Here is a 22,243-nt window from a genome sequence, read left to right on the forward strand (position 1 = left end):
AAATCTTGGAGGTTATATGCTAAATCATAACATGTCAACCAACAAGACTGTTATGGAAACATCTAAAGATTATTTACATTCCTCAAACATGAAAACGTTTATGTAAAAGAATGTTCAGCTGCAGGTGGTATAAAATCAACATTTGACTTCTGTTGAAATAGTGATCTTTAATGGCTCATGCACTAACAAAGATGATCTTGAAAGCAACATAACACATTAGTTACTGACCTGTCTCCAAGTCCAAGTACATAGCCGACCATAGACATGACGGCCAAAGACCTTGTGTAGTTGGTCCGCCGATCAAACCACACCTGGATGTATCAACAGACAGCTTTGGTCATGCTTCATGGGCAGTGCCATTTTAATTATGTGCTCTTAATGGAGTAATTTGCTCACTAACACATTAGTACATGTCGGCACTAAGTTAACATACTAGTGCAATGCCACTCTTGTCTGCACAATTGTTTCATTGCTTGCTCACATTGCTCAAAACTATAAGTGACAGAATTTTCATATTGCTACACGACATTCGAAGAAGACATAGATCCTTGGATTCAGTGAGACACTCCAAAAGCAGTCAATGAGTGAACTGAAGACGACGACATGCTCTGCTTGATGTAGGTTGGCTTTCGTCCTGACCAATGCTTGCTAAACTTGCAAATATATTTTGTAAATAGCTTCCCACCTAGTTTGCTTCCATGTAACCATATTAACAGCTGAACATGACCATGTTTCTGTGCTTCTGTTAACACTTGCTTTAGAAATCCACAAAACAGGTCTAGTTGCAAAAGGGTATCTCACTGTAGAAGAAGAAGTAAGATACTCCAGGTATATGACAAACCAAGGACAGACCTCTGAGCTGGGGCTCTTCAGCCAGAGAAGTTTGGCTAAGTCATCACCATTGGTGTGCTCGAGGGCATGCTCGAAGACCTCCACCTTTTGCATAAGAGTCAGGTGATCATAGTCCGGCGCCATCTGGTTGTGCATGTGAAAAATAACAGTAGTCAACATGATTATGTCCATGTAGATACACCTCTTTTCAATAGACGAAGCACTACACAACAGTAGAAAGTTGTGCAAGTTGGATAAGAATGCCGCACCAAGAGCAATAAGGGAGGATGAAAGTGTTAACACATGCAAGTGCCGTTTACCAAATGGAATTTGTGGGACTCTCACATGCGCTTAGGGACAAAGGAATGACAACACAGTAGTGCAAACAATCGCGAAGGCATTTATTGCACCTTTTATACACTAATGCCTGCAAGCCGAATGGCTATCCACAGAACATGCCGATGGGCACATGACAAATTTAGAAAGTCCAACTCACTGCAACTGGATATAGAGTGACTATGTTTGCCCCATGCTGGACACCAACGCCTGGTTGTTCACATGTACAGTCATGCGAACGGCGGCGTGTTTAAACAATTATGTTCACCTATTCCGGTGTGCTGCTCCTAGGCCTTGCGAGGCGGTCTTCCAGAGGCCTGGATTGGTCCATGCCGCTTGCCGACCCCGAGCCAAAAATAAGAGCCTACTCCTTGTCGCGCCCAACTGACCCCACCATTAGGCGGCGTTAGCAGTGCAACACTCGTGCCATCTCTCGTAATATGTTGCAACCACACTGACTGCCACTGGCGCTTAGCTACGGGGAGAAGCTGGATTACAGAAGATGCAAGAGCCATGCGGGGAAAACAACATCAGGGGATGTGTGAGAGTCAAGCATCCCCACAAATTTCAGTGAATATCCAAGCAGATACAGTGTGAGAGCATCAGTAAACACTAGCAAAGGCACACAAGTCAATATCAGTGCAGCTACGGCACCCTTGGTTAGCACTTTGTGCTTTCACACTAGGGGCCCTGCAACACTTCCCTGAAACATGACAAATGCATTGGAACCAGTAGTACGTGTTGCTGGGCTAGTCGGTTCATAGTGAACAATTTCAGACCATAAGATTTATAACCACTTAGCGCAAAATGGAAATAAAGAGGGGAGGCAACAAGGTAATATGCAAACATGTTGTCCCCTTGCCTGTTTATTTCCATATTGAGCTATATGGCCGTAAATATTACGGTCCGAAATTGTTTTGTATTGGAATCAATGTGGTGCCTTCTAAGAAATATAGTACAGTGAAACCTCGTTACAATGAACACCACTTTAACAAACTTTTCAGATTAACAAACTTTCCGGAAATCCCCTGCTGATTTCTTATGTTTTCAATGTAAAAATATTTCGGTACTACGAACTTCGGAATAGCTAATATTTCAGAATAACTGTCATTATTAAGTCTCCATGTCATGTTAACAACGCCTCAGTACTACAAACTAATATTCCGAAACCTGGAGATTCTAAGATTTCCGTGTGTCCTTCATGGCAGCCGAAACAGTAGACTAGCAGATGAGAAGGCACAGAAAGCGGATGCTGCGGCACATGGGTTCGGAAAACCTGAGACAGCGCTCAATAAAAAAATGCGGGAGATATTTTTTTTGTCGATGCAGTAGTGTAGTCGACTTAGAACATATGCTCTGGCAGTGCTCCGCATTAAGCAGCGACCAGGACAACACCAAAGAGCGTTGGGACGTGGCTCTCTGCAGCCCCGAACTAGAAGAACAGACATGGGCAGTCCATCAGGCTCGTGATGTGGCCGAGAGGCTAAACCGTTTGGTCCCGACGTGGGAGTGGCTGCCCGCTTCGAGCTACGAATCTAGCGTGACCTGAAGGACCTGAATAAAGTTTTTTATACCATACCATACCATTGCACAGGTGACAATGCATCGGGTTTTGCGAGCGCATCCTCCGCCCAGGCAAGTGTTGCCTAGTAACAGAGGTGCCTCTCTTCTTTCTTTTGCCCTTTTTTCTCTGCACGCCTCTTTCTTTCCGGCTTTTTTTTCTGCAGTCATACTAGCTATGTGCAGAGAGAAATGTAACCTCTATACTCGCGGAGATGCCACACCCTTGCACTTTGCATTTTCCACATGGCGTCATTTACGTGTGCTTTACTTCGGAATAGTTAAGGTGTCCACCTAGACTAAGACAGTTGCGGTGTCTACGGCAAGGAATGTGAAAAAATTGGCTGTGGTTTAGCTCTGGTTAAACCTGGTTGAATTGCGAAAGCAACGTTGCAACCTCTTTCTCTCATTCTTCCTAGCTTGCTTAGCTTTCGCATTAGAATTTAACTATTCCGAAGTAGTAGAGCAACTAGACTCTGATATAGACTCTTCGTCGGTAACTTCCATGGCAAGATTGATCAACCAACGTGTAGCACACCGCTATATATCCCAGTGAAGCCGCCACAGAGCGAGCGCAAGGCGAGGAGGTCGTCATATGAACGGAGAGACCACCTGTTAGGCGCGGCGCCGACTCGGGGGCCACAGCACACGCGACGAGCGGCTCCATTCTAGCTCCGGCGGGGAGCAAGCTGACATCACGCATTGTCATAGCAACGGACAGAGCTGAAGTCACACCACCTGCTAAGCGCAGCACCGGCTCTGGGGGGGGCCACGGCATACGCGATGAGCGGTTAGACCTGGCGTAGTATTGCTTTCGCAATAAAACAAACAAACAAGAAATACTGCGTTTTGGAGATGACAGAAAGCTTCCTTCTTTGTCAGTAGTTTTCTCAGCATCAGCTGTGCGCACGTCACTCTTATACAGTGCTTCAGTGGTGCGTGGTGGCAGAATCTAGGGAAAATAGCAACAGCGCAGGCCAAGAGCCAACAGCGACACTTTGGTGAATAGCTCAAATGGCGACAACTTATGAAGTGATGGGTTGATAGAAGAATGGCTAATTTTGGGGCTTTCACTATAACACTCTTTCAGAATAACAAACAATTTTCGGCAGTCCTGTGTGATACGTTATATCAAAATTTGACTGTACACCTGAAAAAATTTTACAGAAGGATCTAAGATGAATGGAGATGCTGAAAGGGCAATGCTTATGTCCTCCTTTCCTTCTTAGCTTATCCGTCCCCCTGGCAATTTTGAGTCATTACTTGTCTGACAGACTTGGAAGCATGCAAAGGTGTGCACATACTTTTGTGTGACTAAGTGGGGGCCAAAACCAATAATGTATTACAGCAATGTACCAATAAGGAATTCATCTTGAATTTCGACAAAGTGCAACAACCTTCAGCAGGCAATGGTTCTTTTGTCCTGGTAGTACGTTATCATGAACAAAACTTAAACACTGTTTTCCCTTACTTCAGCCTGTCTTGTTTGCACCTTCAAATATTATAAGCACTACTAGTATCAAGAAGCACACTTCATAAAGATTTGCTGTACAGTCAGGTAAACTACATGCTTGGATCATCGAAATAAATATCCAATGGCTGGCATCATTGAGCGGTTACCGTTTGATGTTGGGCGACAGCTGGGCAGCAGCTCCAAAACAGTTGCAGAGTAGAGCTAAATTAAAGTTACATTTATAAATCCCACGTGCCACATCTAGCTGCAAAACTTGGCACAGATGTTCACAGCTCTGTACTCTACCCCTGAAAAGTATTCATTCATCAAATTTATAGCCCTTTTGGTCAAGGAGCTTGACTGTCATATGCAACAGAGAAGGTGCAGGAACGATATGTGCTATCAAGTGAATGTTTGGCAGATGGAACAAAAAATCTAAAATTGCATGGCCCTTTGCTGGCTTGTGTGCACAGTGATACATGTTGCAGCTAAGCAATGATACAATGTACAAGATGCATGCAACTTGTGAACAAAGAAAGACAGAGCCTCAGGACTTGTTTTCAGAACAAATGATACGTGGGCAATGTTAGCTTCATTAATCATGGTCAAAATCTCACTCTTTACCCGTAGCATGATTCGGTGTTCAATGTTGAGCAATATCTTCTTCTTGTCCCTGTAATCTCGAATGAGGGTGTGCAGAGTGTCGCAGTGAGGCACCCAACCAATCAGCCCACTGTTTGTGGACAGTGGTATGACTGAATAACGCTGAATGCTGCACGAGAAAGTAGAAGAAAAAAATTTTTAGTTGAAATGACAAGGACACATGAGACTAAATACCTATACATATATATGGCTTTAAAACATACAATTGATGAACATTTTACCCTGCTGTTACAGATTCCAAGAGTGGTCACACGTCAAGGAGCAGGACTTCCCGCAGTGTACTGATCAATGATCACAAGGCATAAGTAACGGCCAGATGTAGCTTAAAGAGGCCCTGAACCACCCCTCGGCCTTGCTGAAAAAGCACATTTCATGGATAGCATTTACTGCTATGAACATACCAACCAAATTTTGCAGTCGTGCGTGGCATGTGGAACTCGCAAGAAGAGTGGAAAGTCACCTTTTTCTATAATGCACTCTTTTAAACTGACGCCTGCTCCTCACTTCTTTCTGGACGCTTTATTTCGTAATATAGCAGATTCCCATACATTGCTGCTATTGGCCAAAAGTTGACATCAATCAAGAAGGATGTTTCGGTCAGTGCGCTTCTTCCTACTGTTACTGTGTATATTTATTGACGAAATTTAGTAAACAGGCTGAAGTAAGCGAAAATGTGCTTTAGAATTTCGATAATAATTACGTACTTCAGGGAGAAGCCGACTATCGTCTGCTCAGGTGTGGTCGTGGCTATATTAAGCTTTGGCCACCCTCCTTATCGGTGTCGCAGCTGTTGGTTCTCGCTAATTTTGATTAGTTTTGAACACTCAACTAGGCTCGAGCCATGTGAAGCTTAAGGTCAGACCACACACATGCTCGCCAGTGTGTGCTTACTCCTGGTCGCTCTTCGTCAGATGCCTTGGCAGACTTTGCTTCGTAATCAGCTATTGATAGCGTTTAAAAAAGCGCAAGTTGGACGTGGCTACTATTCGTCAATCAAGCTGGTGCAGGACAAAGCCTGTCTGCACCATGCAGCATAGCCAGATGGGAGCACATGAGTGCAAGTGCGCAATCTAAACCTGTTGTGCACAAAGCAAACACTGCGCATACGCATTATAGTTGCATGTAGCTGTGCTCTGCTATGTAGCGTAGATACTGCAGGCGCCGTGGGGTGCTGCGACGAGTCCACTAGTTGAGCGCACTGTGGCTCACTGAAGACAACCATGTTTTGCATGTCATAGGCACCAAAATCAGAAATAGTGGCACCTACGTGATGATTTAAAATAAAATTTGAACTGCGCGCCATATGACGTTCAGTAGGCAGAGCATTGTGGGCACACCCCGCTCCACCATAGCCTTCGCAGTGCGAATCATTGAAGAAGGAGAGGAAGCACCGGCAATGGGAGCTTTTGCTGAATGGATCGAAGAACTTCTTGCGGTAAAGTATCTCTGAAATACAGCAAAACCTCGTTAAAACGTACCCGCTTAAACAGTAGTTTCATTTTAAAAGTAGTAAAGTCAAATCCCCGACTCAGCGGCCATTGAATATAATGTGTTTTGTATCCACATAAACCGTACCAGCTCATTGCGTACGCATCGGCTAAAACGTAGCGTTTCAACTTTTTGTTGCGCAAACATGGCGGTGCGCCATCTCCATCGGGCTGCCCGGCAGAACAACAAGCCTCAGAGATCAGAACAACGGCCTCCAAGCACCCTGTGCGTTTGCACGTGAAGCCACATCAACATCAACATCATTTCGATGCCGTGCCAGAGAGCGTTATGGCGTCATGCAAGTGAGGACTTGCGTCGTTCCGAAGCTCGGATAAAAAAGCCGCCGGGTGCTCAGCACAGAAGAAAAATTAGACATCGTCCGTGCTATCGAACGTGACACGAAGTAGTCGGCGCTGGCACGCAACAGGGGTTTGCTGTTGACTACAATTTGTGGCATTTGGAATGCAAAGAAGTTGCTCGGCAGCACTGCTGCGACTGTAAAGACATGTCAGCTACGAGGTTCGACTTTTCGCCATCGTTACCTGTGTTGTTACCGAAGTGTCGACTAGCGACAGTGATGAGGACGACACGGAAAGCGACAGCACGGGCGATTCAGGCCCGACAGTGGCATAAGCCGCGCGTTACATCAGCCTCATGAATGCAATCGTCGCGACGAGAACAGGGGCGCGATAACGTAACTCTACTCCAAATAAAAAGTATTCCAAACTCCGGCACCCGGCAATGAAAGAGGTGCCCCCAGGACTTCTGCAGCACTACTGCGCATGTGCACGGAGAATACGTAACGCCAACGAGGGATCTGCCATGCGAGTGTTTGCCGAGAAGAGGGGGCTGGCTGAAAAGCTGGCACACAGCATCAGTAAGTTTGAGGCTGCTGTCGTCGTCGTGCTAGGCCGCCGCGGCATCAAACGAAAATAACATTTCTGTCGCGCGAAGTGAATAAATACTGCATGTTTTCTTTCCCCTTTCATCGCACTCTCTCCGAGTTCCGTTTTCGACAGGCAAGTGGGCGATCTCATGCTATTCCGTTAAACAGTACTACTGTTTAGTACATACTTTTTCCGAGCTCCAGCCAATTACGGTTTAACGAGGTTTCACTGTCGTCTAATATTTACTTCAAATACATTTCTCGACTTCGATAAAAAGTGGTTCAGAGCCCCTCTAAAAATGCACACTGCTGGGCTAGTTGGTTGACATTCAGAAGTCCGCTATGCACTAACAAAGACACCATCACAGCAAAAAAGATGGGGCAAGCACAAAAAAATAGAAAAAAAATTGCCTTGTCTTGCTCACACTAGCAGTGACTGTCAGTGCAATGCAACCTTTTAATATCTAAACGCTTAAGTTTTATTGCAATAACAAATATAGTAAGATCTCAATAATACAAATCTCTCAGGATGGTGCAAAAATTCGTATCACCCAAAAACAATAGTCCATAGGGAAGCTAAGGGCGGACACGTCAATGAAATCCCTGATTGCTCAAAATTTCGGATTTTTTATTTAATTGTATTACTTCAAACCTAAGACCTTCCTTTATGTCATGGAGAAAAAATTTGTTAAAAGAAAGACACAGCAGAATTTCATGGAGTTGCCCTTCTTTAGCATGTTGCCTTTGAAATCGGGAAGAAATATGAGCTTCTGGAAGCACTTGCGCTAGCGCAGCTTTTTGTTCGCATAGCTTCGCGATCTTGGTATTGCTGTAAGTACAAGATATTAGAGATTAAAACAGCCACAGTGCTGTGTTTCTCGATGCAACAATAAAGGCAACAAAAGCAAGTGCGACAAGGAAAAACAAGCGTTGCAATTCGTTGAGCACCGCTCGCGAGGTCCTCAGAATACGTTTCCATTGGCCGAAGCAAATTTGAATCAATGGTAAGCGAATTTGAATCAATGGTGTGCTTATTTTGCACACATTTCGACAGAAGCAAGCCGCACACTTCGCGTGTTATGAGGCTGACATTTCAGGATCTGCCTGCTTTTCTTGAGTTTCTTTTGTTGCTGTGTCCTAGCTGCTGCCTGATGGTGATAAGGATGTGATGTGCACAAGACAAGGGAATCTATCCTTTTTCTCTGCAGCAGTGAAGCTAATTTGTATCCTGTGATCTTACAGGTGCAGAGGAAGAAATGTTTCAAATTGTCATCTGGCACCAAAGACAATGAAAGCTTGGAATCCAGAGAAGGCTACCTGTGACAGTGAACGCTGCTGATCTTACTGATGTGGCAAGACAGGGTCACGTGTGATTGCTGGCTTCTCGTAAACTTGCAAGGTGTTTGAAAACAGGCGACAAGTTGCATAATACTGCACAAATCAAATGCATTATTCTTTTTGTTTTGAACATGGGGTTGGAGGGGGTGTGTGAGAGACGTGCTATGGTGGAGTCAAAGGGAAGTGACGTAGGTCCTCTCGCAACAGTGACGTCACTGGTGCATTGGTGCGGCCGCTCTGCCGATCTGACCACAGCCAGTGTCTCAGCACTACCAGTACACCTGGGCTTCCACTCCGGCACGTCGGGGCTTCCTTACCGGAGGCTGAGTTGTTTGTATCACCTGTTGTGGCACAAAAAGTGGTTCCCAACGTTTGAAATTTCACACGTAATTATAGACTTGGGCCAGGACTTTTGAAAAGTTCTGATCATCCCGAAATTCTTATCAGAATAATTGTATCATTGAGATTCTATTGTATATGGACACACAAGGCGAATTTCCACTGTCGTCGTCGGCGTTGCCATGATGTGCCTTATAAAGTCCAAGTGCAATGAGATCGTGACTGTGAACTATAAGCTGTAGGTTCAAGGGAAAGTGTGTGAAGGTGAGCCGACAAGGATGGTGGCTTGATGCGGTGGCATATTCTTGTGCGCGCACTAAGGGGGAGGGGGCGAGGAAAGGGGCAGGTTAGGGTGCATCTCCCCTTCCACTCCCGCCGCGGCTACACGTGGCGCAGCTGGGCATGGTTGACCCATTCTGTAACGCTAATGAACCACCGGTCATCTGCCCCACGCATTACATGGCGTGCCCAAATCCAATAAAGTTAGATACTGGGGTTTTACGTGCCAAAACCACAATATGATATGATTATGAGGCAGGCCCCAGTGAGGGACTCCGGATTAATTTTGACCACCTGAGGTTCTTTAATATGCACGTTACAGAGGCGTTCTTGCATTTTGCCTCCATCAAAATGCAGCCACCGTGGCTGTAATTTCATCCCACACCCTCGAGCTTAGTAGTGCAATGCCAATGCCACTACACCACCACAACGGCGGGTGACTTGTTCAGGTCCATTTTTTCCTCTTAATAGCAACTAGAATATTTGCTCTCTGATCCACTCCGCTCTCTTGTCTATTAATGTTATGCATAACATTTTTATTTGCGATAGCAAATATATGAGCACTTCAGACAAATTTTGAACTGGCATCACCATGATGTTCCAAAGTAAGTCCAAGATCGCGCTGCATACCGTATGCTGTAGGTGTGAGTGAAAGTGTGCAAGGGTGAGCCAAGACTTCATCTCGCGCGTGCAAGGGAGGAAGCACATTGCCTTCCAATGCACGCAAGGCAGTAAGGTGGAGGCATTCTACTCCGCCCACTGCTGCATATGGCGCATATGCACGGGCACTATCCCTCTCTTGAAAGCAACCTGTGATCTGTACAAAATCTAGGTGTGTCGAGGGCTGATGGCATTGTGTGCATTGTGCTCTCATTGCCTAGTTTCAAGTTGAAGCGAGAGGCAGCACGAAGGGCAATTCGCTTCTGTTGCTGCCGCTCTTCCTCACACCAATGTCCTGACAGCGAGTGCGCGAAGTGATCGAGTGAGATGTGTTCATGTTTGCCTGTGCGCGCGACAACATGCTCGGTAATTTAGTCATAAAGCGAATGTTTATAAGTTCATACAGCCGATAATGCTACTGTCCTTGCTTCATATAGCTGTCTAATAATTTGCTACCACAATCGATGTTTCACCTTTCAGGCGAAACTGTTACATTATTTCCGTTCCATTGCTTGTTCTCAACTTGTTTTCAAGTTTCTTTGTTAACCTACAAGTTTCTGCCTTGTATGTCAGTAGTGGTAGAAGGCAATGATTGGTCACTTTTCTCTTCAATGAAACTGGTAAGCTCCCGGTTACAATTTGGTAGTGCAGGCCATATGCACTCTATCCATTTTCATTCTTCTGTAAATTTCCTTCTCATGATCAGTGTCCCCTGTGAGTAATTGACCTAGATAAATGTACTCCTGCACCGGTTCTAGAGGCTTATTCTTAAGTCTCTTGCCAGGCTTTGTCTTCTGCATTCTAATTTTCAACTCTACACTTACACTTGCTTAGTTAAGGTCCTCAAAAATTAACAAGCATGCACAGGCAAACATGGACACATTTAACTCGATGACCGTGGACACTCACTACTAGGATTATGGTGTGATGAAGAGCGGCAGCAGTGGCAAACGAATTCCTCTTTGTGCTGCTTCTCGCTTCAAAGCTAACTAGGCACACAAGAAACGACACAGCGCAGATGAAGCCATCAGGCTTCTCAGGTTGCCTAGTGCTTGTGCCCACTGCAGATTACTTCCAAGATAGGGTGTGTGCGGAACCCAAGAATCTAATTTTATTGGACCTGGGCAGGGCATGTAATGCATGGAGCAGATGACCGGTGGTCCATTAAATTTACAGAATGGGTGCGAAAGGAAGGAAAGCAATGTTGAGGATGGCAGAAAATTAGGTGAGAGGATGAAATTAGGAAATTTGCAGGAGGCAACTTCGAATAGGTTAGCGCAAGACAGGTGTAATTAGAAATCACTGGCATAGGCCTTCGTCTTAAAGTGGACATAAAGATAGGCTGATGATACGGATGATAAAACTACTAACCTTACTTTGTATAGCTGTCTAATAATTTGCTATTGCAATGAATGCTTCACATGTAGGTCGATGAGGTCAACGCTGTCAGTAGTAATGGCCAGTGTTCTTTCCCTTTCAGGAGTGGCGGCGGCTTCTTGCCCGATGCCTTGTTTTCATACGCCTTCTTCTTTCGAGCAGGAGGGGTTGCCTTGGGCTTGTAGCGCTGTGGACACTGCACCGAGCCCGTGACGTGCTCTCCCGCACATACCACACATTTAGGGTTGCAGATACGGTTCGTGTCCGGGCTAACCTCCTTGCACTTCTCACAAGTTGGAACGCACACAACCGGGCGCACATCTGGCCGGTGTCTAATTTGTTTGCACTTGACACAGGCTTCCACCTTCTGCCGAAAAGGGGTGCAGTGGAGCCAGCAGTGGGCGTAGTTGATGTAGAACGGCACCTTCTTGCCGAGGAAAGTCACCAATATTGTTTCGGTCTGTCCCATTCGGCGGGCGTGGAGCACCGGTAGTTCCAGGTTAGCTTGCTGAAGATGGGGCATGATTTTGGCTTCCTTAACGTCGACGGGTAAGGCAAAAATGCCTTTATAGGAGTCTTGCAGAGAGGTAGAGTGCACCACCACTTCGTGGGTCTTGCCAGCGATGGTGAGCCTTTTGATGCGAAGGTAGGTATCAATGTGGTCCATAATTGTGGTGGTGATCAATAAAGTGTTATTTAGGGTATTTACCCGGGCGCTGTGGACGTCTTCTGCAAGTCCGGCAGCCTTTTTCATCAAACTCTTGAGGTAGAACTGGTGGTATTTTGAGCAATCTACGCCCCTGTGTATCTGTACGATGGCAGTGTAGGAATAATCCGGCGGCACTGGCTGCCTGGGCCACGCCATCTCCCCAGGTCATCTCAGCTGCGACGATAGTGCTGCAGAGGAGGGTTTGTCGGTGTGGAATATGTGTTGTTTGTGCCAGTAGGCCATCTCCTCTGCCATCAGCTCTTCTCCTTCAACTTCAATCCCTGCTGGCATTGCCGCTTTAGCGTCGTGCGCTGCCGCTGACGTGGCGGAGTTGCCGACGAGGCTTAAGCTTGGCGATGCCGAAAGTGGTGAATAAAACAATTTTGATACTTGTGAATGGTTGGATGTCTTGCTTGGGTGTCGATCAACGTTTGGAATGTCCTTGCCAAAAATGGAAGGTCCAACACCACATCAACCAGGATAAGACGAAACTTTTGCATAGCTCGAGAGAGTCGCGTCCACTCCATGTGAACACCAAGCAGCGTCACCCCGTGCCAGCAAGAACCTGTCGTTTGTTACACAGCGTTGGTGTTGCCAGAAGTTAGGCACAAATAAACCCCTCCTTCGTTAACTTGGGCACTACTGTGCTTCTTGTGGGGCACAGTGCTCAGTGCTTTTAAGAGGTAGAGCATGTACAGATACCGGCGTGTTGTTGACACATACTGGTAGCCCAGACATGCAGTTGTGCGGTAGTCGGCACTCCTGTGAGTACTGTGATTCCACCACAGCACAAAATGCCCTCCTACAAAACAGTACTGGAGAAAAAAGTACCATATTTCTCATTTTTCTTTCTGAAACAAACCCATCAGAAAGCCAATACTGCGAGACTCCAGATTGCTAACATTGGGCAAGAGCCTTCTGAACACTCTCCATCGCGTAATTTGCACCCCACAGCCTGTCCCACTGTCTGCAAAACTTGCATATTCAAAGTGAATCACAAGAAAACTGTACACATCAACCAGTATACCACAAAAACATACGCACATGGGAGTGAAAAATTTTAGTGTTAACCAAACAAATTAGCCTGTCGTCTCAAGGTTAAGCCTTGAGACAGGCTTAACATGCTGCTAAGCTCAATGTATAACTCCAGGTGACAAAGGATGACACAAATAAACAGAAAACACACACACACACAGAAAAAGCAAGGCTGAACAAAATGAGCTTCATCCTGTCCTGGTCCTTGAAGGTACTCTGTCCATGATGTCCACAAAGAGCATCACATTTCCCGAGATGATGACATATGATGACATCAAGGATTGCCAGAGAGAGATAGCATATAAACTTACGTCAAATTCCTTCTTGATGTTTCAGGGTCATTGACAAGCAGCGTATTGACGAGGCCAAATAGCTGCATAACTCTCTCATCTTGCCTCAGGTCTTCATGTCCTTTCAACAAGAACATGTAGTCTTTGCCATTGCTCCCTGCAATTGAGCAGAGAAAGAAATTTTTAATGTTCACTCACTCAATCCGATAGTGTCAGAATATAATTGATTAGGGCTGATCTCTCTTCATCAGCACCAATGCATATGCTATTACAGTTGAGTCTCAAAGCAAGATTCTATTACAGTATATGTTGATACATTTTTCACGAGGCTGTGAAAAAAGACCAAACAGCCAGGCAAACTCAACAGTAAGAAGGGCCCCAAATTGCCACAGCAACATCGGAAGCGGCTCTTATTGGCTGCCAATACAGTTATTTGACATGACAATGCTCGTACTGTGATCGGAGATGGTGCGTGCATGTATGTATAATTAAGGGACACGAAGGGGGTAAAAACAGCATGAAAGAAAGGACGAAAGCAGAAACGACCTGTACAGCATTGACTAACAACCACTCTTTATAGCATTTTCAGTTGCAATAAATGGAAATCCCTACGTGCAGAAAGTTAAAAAAAAAGTACAGTCGAACCCACTCATAACAATATTCAAGTGCCACAAAAATTCCATTGTTATAATTGATAATTGTTATAACTGGTTTGCATGAAAAAATTGAAATATGGGGATGGCAGAGCTGATGTGAGAAAACTATGGTGGGAAGGCCAGTGTCCCTCCCGACCACCTTGCTCCATCCGGGTGCTGATTGTGTTCCTTTGTTTAACTGATTCCTGTGCGCTCCGATCGCGTGTAACAAGCCGCGGCTGTCAGCGTTAAAGCGTTAAAGAATGGCACTGCTATAACAACTGCATAGAAGGGTCACGGGTGGCAAGGGATATGCGAGCTCTGCCGAGGCATCGCTTTGATGGCTCCAAAAGGGGTCTTTTAAAAATTGCAAGAAGGTTGCCGTGGCAGCCTGCCAGCTTGAGAAATCCAGAAGAAATGCTCAGGTGAGATCGCCACAAGCATCCCGCCACATACTTTCCACTAGCTTGCACGAGGAAACCCTATGTCTGTCAGCCTTCTCCAAGGCATCCAGGTGCTCCATGTAGTGCAGCATAAGTCCCTCCAGTTCAGTCCCTCCGGTTCCTTGTGAAAACGAAGCCCTAGAGGGACTGAATCACCTGCCAGGCCTCCTGTGAGTATAACATTGCGGTAGCCCACCGTACCACGTCATCGCTGCCGTCGTCGTTGTCACTATGAAGCACTTAGTTTCCAAATCCATAGCAGTGCACTTTCTTTTCACTAGCAATGTCGTGCATTGTCAAGGGCCAGCGAGCGAATCAGCCATCTTCCCTTTTGGCAGCGAGCCAAACCTGCTGATCAAACGAGGCTGAGAAACCACGTGGCCAGGAACGAATTTGATGCAACCAACAAAGACAAACGCAAGCTATTGAGCTCTTTGCAGAACTGCGCTGATTGAGGAGCCAGCGAGCTACATGCGAACAATTTGCGAACAGTGCAGTAGGCGCGGTCCAATCATGTTTTGGAGGGTAGGGCGGCATAGAGCTAGCGATGGGTGCAGCTTATTTGTGTTCGGAGGGGCGGAAGGGGGACGGGATAGAGGCACCCGGAGATGGCTGAAAAATGAGCGTGCGGCGGCTATCGGAGCAGTGGCCCATAGTGCAGTGACTTGAATTTCTCGTTTTGTTTTATTATCAAGGATTTCGCATTTCACAACCTTTCGCATCGGACACCCAGTAGCCAGACTTCATCGTTATAACCGATAATGCGGCATCGGGGCATTGTAGTAAGCGGGTTATTTCACCATAGAAAACATACAAAAGTTGACGGTGCAGCAGCTTCTCATTGTTATAACCGATATATTGTTAAAACTGGTATCGTTATAAGTGGGTTCGACTGTATTTGACGTGCCACAGTTGTCTGCAGTTTGTCATACATTTCATAAGGAGCACATTTCCCTGCAATGTAAGGATACAGAAGGCTTGCTTACACATAAATCACCATGTTTGTGTATTAGGAAAGCTTCACATATTTCACGAGCACCTTGCTGTGGGTAATATCCCGTACTATGGGATACGTACTAAAGGACACGTACTGTGCTTCGTTACAGTGGCCCCTTTTCATTCTAAAATGCGCTTCACTGCAATATTTTACATATGTTTCACCGCATAGCACGGCTGTAGTGCTGACTTTAGGGATGGCTTTAAAGAACTGGCAACAATTGCAATAAACGTTTATCGGGACTGACTATTGCATACTTCCAGCATTTTTGGGGTGATGCCACTAACGGGGCTTGACAGACTTAACCACGAGTATGCATTTACCATCGTTTCAGCAACCTGGGAGAGTGAATTTGCCTCTGCACCACTAAATTTATGGACTGCGATATTCAAATGCCACATAAGATACAGGAACATTACAGAATCACGACTTAACAAATGGGAACATTATACTTAGGAGTCAATGGGATTTAAGTTGGGACCAGGAAGATGCGTTGTAGCAGTTGGGAAAACACAACAGTGAGGAACGTATTGACATGTGTGCTTCTTTATATTTCTTCGGTGACTACTATTCACCGGCTAACAAATGTTTAACGTTACTCAGCGCAGGATGCACCTGCATGTATCAGAAGTTTCTCGAATGTTATCAATGATTCTATCTGTTGTCTGTTGTTGCTGCACCTTCTATATTCTGCTTGTAAGTGCAACGCGAATTCTTTAATACTTTCTGAAAGAGCTGTGGACACCAGCGATTACTCTAGAACCTTTGATGACTCATGTATAAAAGCTGACGTGCTTGACCCACAGATCAGATTTTGCCGATCGCCGACTGTGTTCACCGCTATCGTTGTGTTTTGAGTGTAACTTGTTTTTGTGGGCACAGGTTCACCCAATAAAAGCTTAGTTTCGTCATTCACAGTTTTACTACTGTGTTCTTCAACGTCACTACTATGTGACAGTATCAATGGGGCTCCGCTGTATACTACAATCAAGGGTTTTTGTTATGTGATTTGGGGATACGCGACTGTCACGCATCCCCTGATATGTCGTTTTCCTTTTGTAATCCTTTTCCTTTTCCTGTAATCCGGCTTCGCCGCGTGGCCTGGTGCCCACGAAAGTTGGTCTGGTTGAAGCGCATTGCGAGAGATGGCGTGAGTGTGGCTCTGCTAATGCCACCTAACAGCGGGGTTACTTGGGCGCGGAAAAGAGAAGGCTCTTCCTCTTTGGCTCGGGTTCGACAAACGGCGCGGACGTTCTGCATGTGCACCGATCCATGCTTCTGCGAGACCGTCTCGCGAGGCCTACCCCACAATGGACGAACACGATCGTTCGGACGCGCCACCATTCGCGTGACCGTACGCACGAATGACCAGGTGTTGGTGTCCAGCGTGGGGCGAACATATTTGCTCATTACCCGGTCGCGGTGAGTCGGACTTCTGCAATTTGTCACGTGCCCATCGGCATGTTTTGTGGATAGCAACTCTGCTACCAGGCATTAGTCTATGAAAGGTGCAATAAATGCCCTTGTGATTATTTACACTACTGTGTTGTCGTTCCTTTGTCCTAAGAGCCCAGGTGAGAACCCCACAGTGAATAATGTTCCATGGGAGTTAACACAAAAAATTTTCTGCAACAATGAACAAATTTTTTCTCCCAGTTGCACTTCAGTGAAGTTCTTCTAAAGTTGCACTTGTTAAATCAGAAAGTAAGTGGAAACTGAAACCGTACTGTCTGGAGCACTTCATACAATGAAGGAAACATGAGCACCATGTGACATGTGCTGTTGTGCCTCCAGTGAGAAACTGGGCTGACCTGGACAATCCTGGAGGATGTGCAGTGGATGCCACACTGGGAAAGAAATGTGCGGCTTCTGCTATGATGGCGCCTAGTGCAGTCCTCGCTCATTTAGCTTGAGGACCAAAATGAATCACTGCACTATTAAATGGCATGCACCTGCTTCAAAGCTCTGTGAAAGTACACTTCTTTATTTATGTACAATAACTCACCGGTTCCAAATGAAGACATTAATTATCTCACATGCTGACCAACACAATAGCACATTACAGAACAAACAAGGGACCTTGCTTAGACTTTTGTTATTGGCTATAGAATGCTTTCTCAATTGCCAAATTCATGCGCATTGCAAAGTGGATTGCTGCTGCAATAAGAGTTTGCACTTGACACCTTGACACACTGAACACTGGTTTGTGCATTAATGGCAACGTTTGCTGGATGTTGACTGCAAGAAGCTGAAAGGAAACAACATAAAGCATCCACAAAGATGCTACGTCTTAAAGGTAGATGATGCAGTCATTTAGTTACTGCACCTGCTTAAAGAACGAGCAGGCTTGTGTATATTTGGTTAGGTTTCTGTACACATTTTGAGCTTCCACTTGCAAAGCGTAGTGATATGTTTTGACAAGCAACCATGAACCATGAAGTTGCCAAGGAGGAACAGCTAAAAAAAATGCTAATGACAATAGCATCAGCGCCTCATCATAGTTCAGTGCATTTTTAATGACCAGTGCTCTATTAATCTGAGCTCTACAATCATACCAGCTGTGAAACCACCGATAGGCCTTCTGCTTCAAAACCTGGACCTCATAACAGCAATGGTAGTCTGCTTATTCTAACTTCACCTAGGGCAACAAAAATAGCTATACTACACCACTTTTTGATAATCGCAACAAATGACATCTAGACATGGTCAGCAAGCAAAGCCAAATCAGTAAGCAAAACCAAATGAAAAGAATTTTCAGTCAGCGCCGTTCCTCAGCTCAATCAACTAATATTGATCTCTAAGTGCTCTTAAATTCAATCTGGTGTCATTAATTTTTTTTGTTGCTGACACCAGTTTCATAAGTTTCCACCATACAAAATTTTTATTCTATTAGTTTTTTCTGTGATATTACCACGTGTAGAAGGCACGGGGATTGATAACCCGCACCTTCACCAGAATGTTACGTGTAGAAAGACACAGACGAAAGAGGCTATTTACAGGCTATTTACACTGGAGCCAGACAGCCAGGCCGACACTCACCCACACCAACTTCGTCGTTCTCACAGCGGCTTGTCTCTTGAGTATCTCCCAATAATATTGTAATAATATGAAGTGCCTTTCTGTCACATGGTGGTGCACTGGTATGCCTACTTAAGATTACTTTATATCAAAATAAAAGTTTGTTGCAAGTGCAGCGTTTGTGTTGTTTGCTCTCTTCTTTGTTTTATTGCGTTCTGCAACCCCCCTTCCCTTTCTATTCAGTATGCACTTGTATTGTTTCTGCCAAATGATAATCGACTTTTTCAAAAAGTCATGTGCGCCCCTAGCAACAGCAACCCGAAGGAATGCGCACTGGCTCCACTATTGTTTATTGCCACTGTGTGTTTGCATGCACATTGTAACAGGCGCAACCAAAATCACGCATTTTCTTGCTCTTTTAGGTGAGCAAGTGCTGTGGAACCTTCCTGAATTTTTCCCATATGTACAAATACAGTCGACTTCTGCTAATTTGACTCTGATGGGATCGACGAAATTGATCGCATTATCCAGCGGGGTTGCATTAAACAAGATGCAGAAAAAACATGAAAGCACACTGTAGATTGATTTGGCAGTACTTGCTCAATTCTAATACACTGTTGAATCAAACACACAATTGCTTTCTATGTATCCAAAGCAGAATACCAACGTAGGGATAACATTAAAGCTCCTAAACAAATGACAAATCTAATGCGCACTCAATTTTTTAGCAAGGAAAATGGGCAAGGGTCCAATATATGTGTTAATAATATGTGTTGCACAGTGACAGCCGGTTTCATAAAGTGAGTTTTGCCGCAGTGCAGCATTATCATGCGGCAAAGCATACAAACACTTCAAACATGGTTATTGGTCTAATCTTCATGGAAAAAGAAAGTGTGCATTAGAATCAGGTAAATACTGTAATTAGACATTGTGATCTACAATTAATTCTTGGAACTCTTTCCAAGGTAGGCCAAAAACGCATTTTCGACAGGAGAGGATGTGTTTTCAATGAAATTATTGTTTTCTAAGCTCTGTTGAGACTGACGTCGATAAAGAGATCGCTATTGGGATCACCATAGGGGTCAGGCACGTGCATGCCAATAAGTAAAGTTTTGTTTATCCTAACTAGTGAAAGTTTGGGCCAGTGGAAATGCATGGGCATCAGCTGGGACCTTTAGTCAAGATCAAATTAACTGAAAAATCAGATTACCCGCACGTGAATTAACGAAAATTTACTGTATTCACAGATAGCACTTCAAAGCTTAAAAAATCATGCAATCAGCCCTTTTTTAATGTTGTTTATTACTGGGAGCATTGTCGACAAGGGTCTTATACACTCCCGTGCTTTTTTCTATTAAAATTCTAGAAAAAGCAAAAACATTTTGCGCTTACTGCAGCTTCGTTCTTTCTCAGCTTTAGTAGAGGGATCACATTTTTTCACCCAGATTATACAATGTAACACTTTGTGTTGTTACATGCCTAGTTGGTCAAGAAAGAACTGGGACTTTGTATTTCACCTCTAAGATGCACCCCAGAACAGTTATTGGAAGTGAATCTCGAAGGCTCTGCTCTGCACATTGCATCAGGCGGAATTGACATTACAGGCATATTTCAGACATTACGTACTGTGAGTACTGCAGATTTTTATTTATTTATTTATTCAGGTTTCCTTACAGGTTTCGCCAGGAACATTGAGTAAGGGGGGGGATTGAATGAAACACGTTTAACAGAAGCAACGCAGTATTGAAGAATACAATGTGGTTACATAGTACAAATAAATAGAAAAAAGGTTAACATGACACAAGTACATTATAGTTAACAAAAGGTTATTGTTTGCAAAGGCGCGATAACGCAAGAATGTAAGATACACGAGGGGTGGAGACAGCCTGTTCAATGGGCAGGCTTAAGCGCACAGCAACAACTGCCACGATAAAGAAAAAAAAAAGACGAAGACAAAGTCACAGTTTTTATTTTGACAAATTTGGCAAGTAGTTGCAGAAAGTTTTATGTGTCTAAATAATGTCTAAAACACGTCGGCTATGTAACGTCTGTCCTCTGCAATAAAGGAGAGCATGGCTTCGAGATTCCATTCCGATAGCTGCTTGAGGGTGCATCTGAAGACAAATTTGCTGATTTTTCTTAACAAGCTAGGCAGGTAACAACGTCATGTGTTACAATGAATAATCCAGGCTATAAAATGAACTCTTCCTGCAAAAGTTTATGAAGGACAATGCTGTGATAAGTGCAAAATCTTTTTTCTATGACTGAATGCGTTTCACAATGACCGATCTAAGCTTCACTGCAATACAGATATGTATTGTTGTGAAGTCACTGAGCATGAAAAGATAAAATTAATATCTGCAATGGAGGCCTCAGTACCTGAGATTATGATAAAGTGGATGGCGCAGAATGTCAGTTGCGGTCTGTGGATTGAAGCTGCCAGAGCGTGCCGGGGAGTGTTCATGTATAAGATCGGCTGTCCGTGATTCTCACTTTTCCCAACAAAACACAGTGTACGTTTCAACCCATTGTACAGTGGTAGTGCGGCAAAGCTATATAAGCCCCTTCCCATGACATCTCCTTTGTTAAGCTCTTGTTGCAGTTACCTATAGAACATTTCGTTAGCTACAGGGCCCCTTCACCTGCCACTTTTCTTCTTTTTCTGCAGCATGCTTAAGACAGTAAAATAATTGTAAAATGCTTGCCGAAGATTCTGCAGTATGCACACTAGCCAGCTTGCACCCGCCAATGATAAAAGATATCACAACTTCGAAAAAAAAAAAGAAATGATATGCGTGCACAGTGTCTTCACATTCACATTGACGGTAGCTGCCCGGTGCACCCTCGCTCCAAAAGACACCACCAAGGGAAAGTGCAGCGCTGCACGTTTTAGAAAAGGTCCATTGGCCCAATTCCAAAAACGAGATTTGATGACATTCAAGAAGGTGGAAATCTCAAAGTCGCTGTGGGCTATGTGTAAGGTGATTACAGAGTCTGCATTCACCTATTGTGTCAGACTGGAAGCTGATACTCTGCAATAAGTGTGCTAGATAGGTGACAGAAGGGTTGGTGAAGACAAAGTCAAGCACCTAGACAGATGAAATGAGAATGTTGATGTGTATGGCAATTTGAAGGTGCATCCTCAAATAACTTGTGCACCCAGTACTCAAACAAGGACATGATCTCCTTTCTACAGCTGAAGCACGACGGCTGCATTAGCTAACTGTAAAGCCTACTTGCCCTTAATGCACAACTTCCTGGGCCTCTGCTTGCTGGTGATGACCTGAAGAGAGCTCTCAATGCGAGCAATTCGGATGACAGGCTGGTTTGGGTTGTAGCTGCCTGGCACGGCCAACTCAAAGTCACGGCACATGAGGAGCTTGGGTGACACATACTGCAGCTCCAGGGAGGTGAGCTAGAAGGCAAGTGGTGAAACCACACTGAACTTTCCAAAAACAGTGTAGGTTTTGCATAAATGAATCCATTAAATGATACTCAGTGATACGATTGCACTCTATACAAATTTTGAAGAGTTAACAAATCATAAAATATCCTGGCCTAAGACTTGTGCACAACATTAAAGAGTTTGGTAGGCACAAATGATTTTATGGATCATTCTGGACAATACAAGTGAATGAGTAATGTGCTGAGTAATGTTGAGGACACCATGACGTTTGTTGGTTTTTCAACATTCTCACTCGAGTGTGACACTGTTCAGCGCTGCCTACATTGTAGGCAGCAGTGAACAGCCAACTAGATATAAGACAGCTAGGTGTGCCATTTTATCCTGTTCTGCCCTCTTCCCCTTACGTCTATCCCAATGTTCATACACACTCACACATGCTGCTCTCACCATTCATGCTACCTGCAGTCTGAAAACATTAAGCTATGAAAGCTTCCAGACTG

General features: G+C 44.7%; 1 protein-coding gene across 3 annotated transcripts in view; it reads right to left on the minus strand.

Annotated features, from left to right (window-relative positions):
- mTor (serine/threonine-protein kinase Tor) overlaps positions 1-22,243 on the minus strand; it is a 388,261-nt gene that overhangs the window by 39,900 nt on the left and 326,118 nt on the right. For all 3 annotated transcript variants that reach the window (XM_072287059.1, XM_072287057.1, XM_072287058.1), the window contains 5 exons: positions 21,578-21,752; positions 13,266-13,401; positions 4,805-4,952; positions 853-975; positions 229-311 (listed from right to left, as the gene is read on the minus strand). In XM_072287059.1, the coding sequence (XP_072143160.1) occupies positions 229-311; positions 853-975; positions 4,805-4,952; positions 13,266-13,401; positions 21,578-21,752 (665 nt within the window). The remainder of the gene's footprint in view (positions 1-228; positions 312-852; positions 976-4,804; positions 4,953-13,265; positions 13,402-21,577; positions 21,753-22,243) is intronic.

This window comes from Dermacentor andersoni, chromosome 3 (genome assembly GCF_023375885.2).
Source record: "Dermacentor andersoni chromosome 3, qqDerAnde1_hic_scaffold, whole genome shotgun sequence".
In the NCBI taxonomy this organism is placed as follows: domain Eukaryota; kingdom Metazoa; phylum Arthropoda; class Arachnida; order Ixodida; family Ixodidae; genus Dermacentor; species Dermacentor andersoni.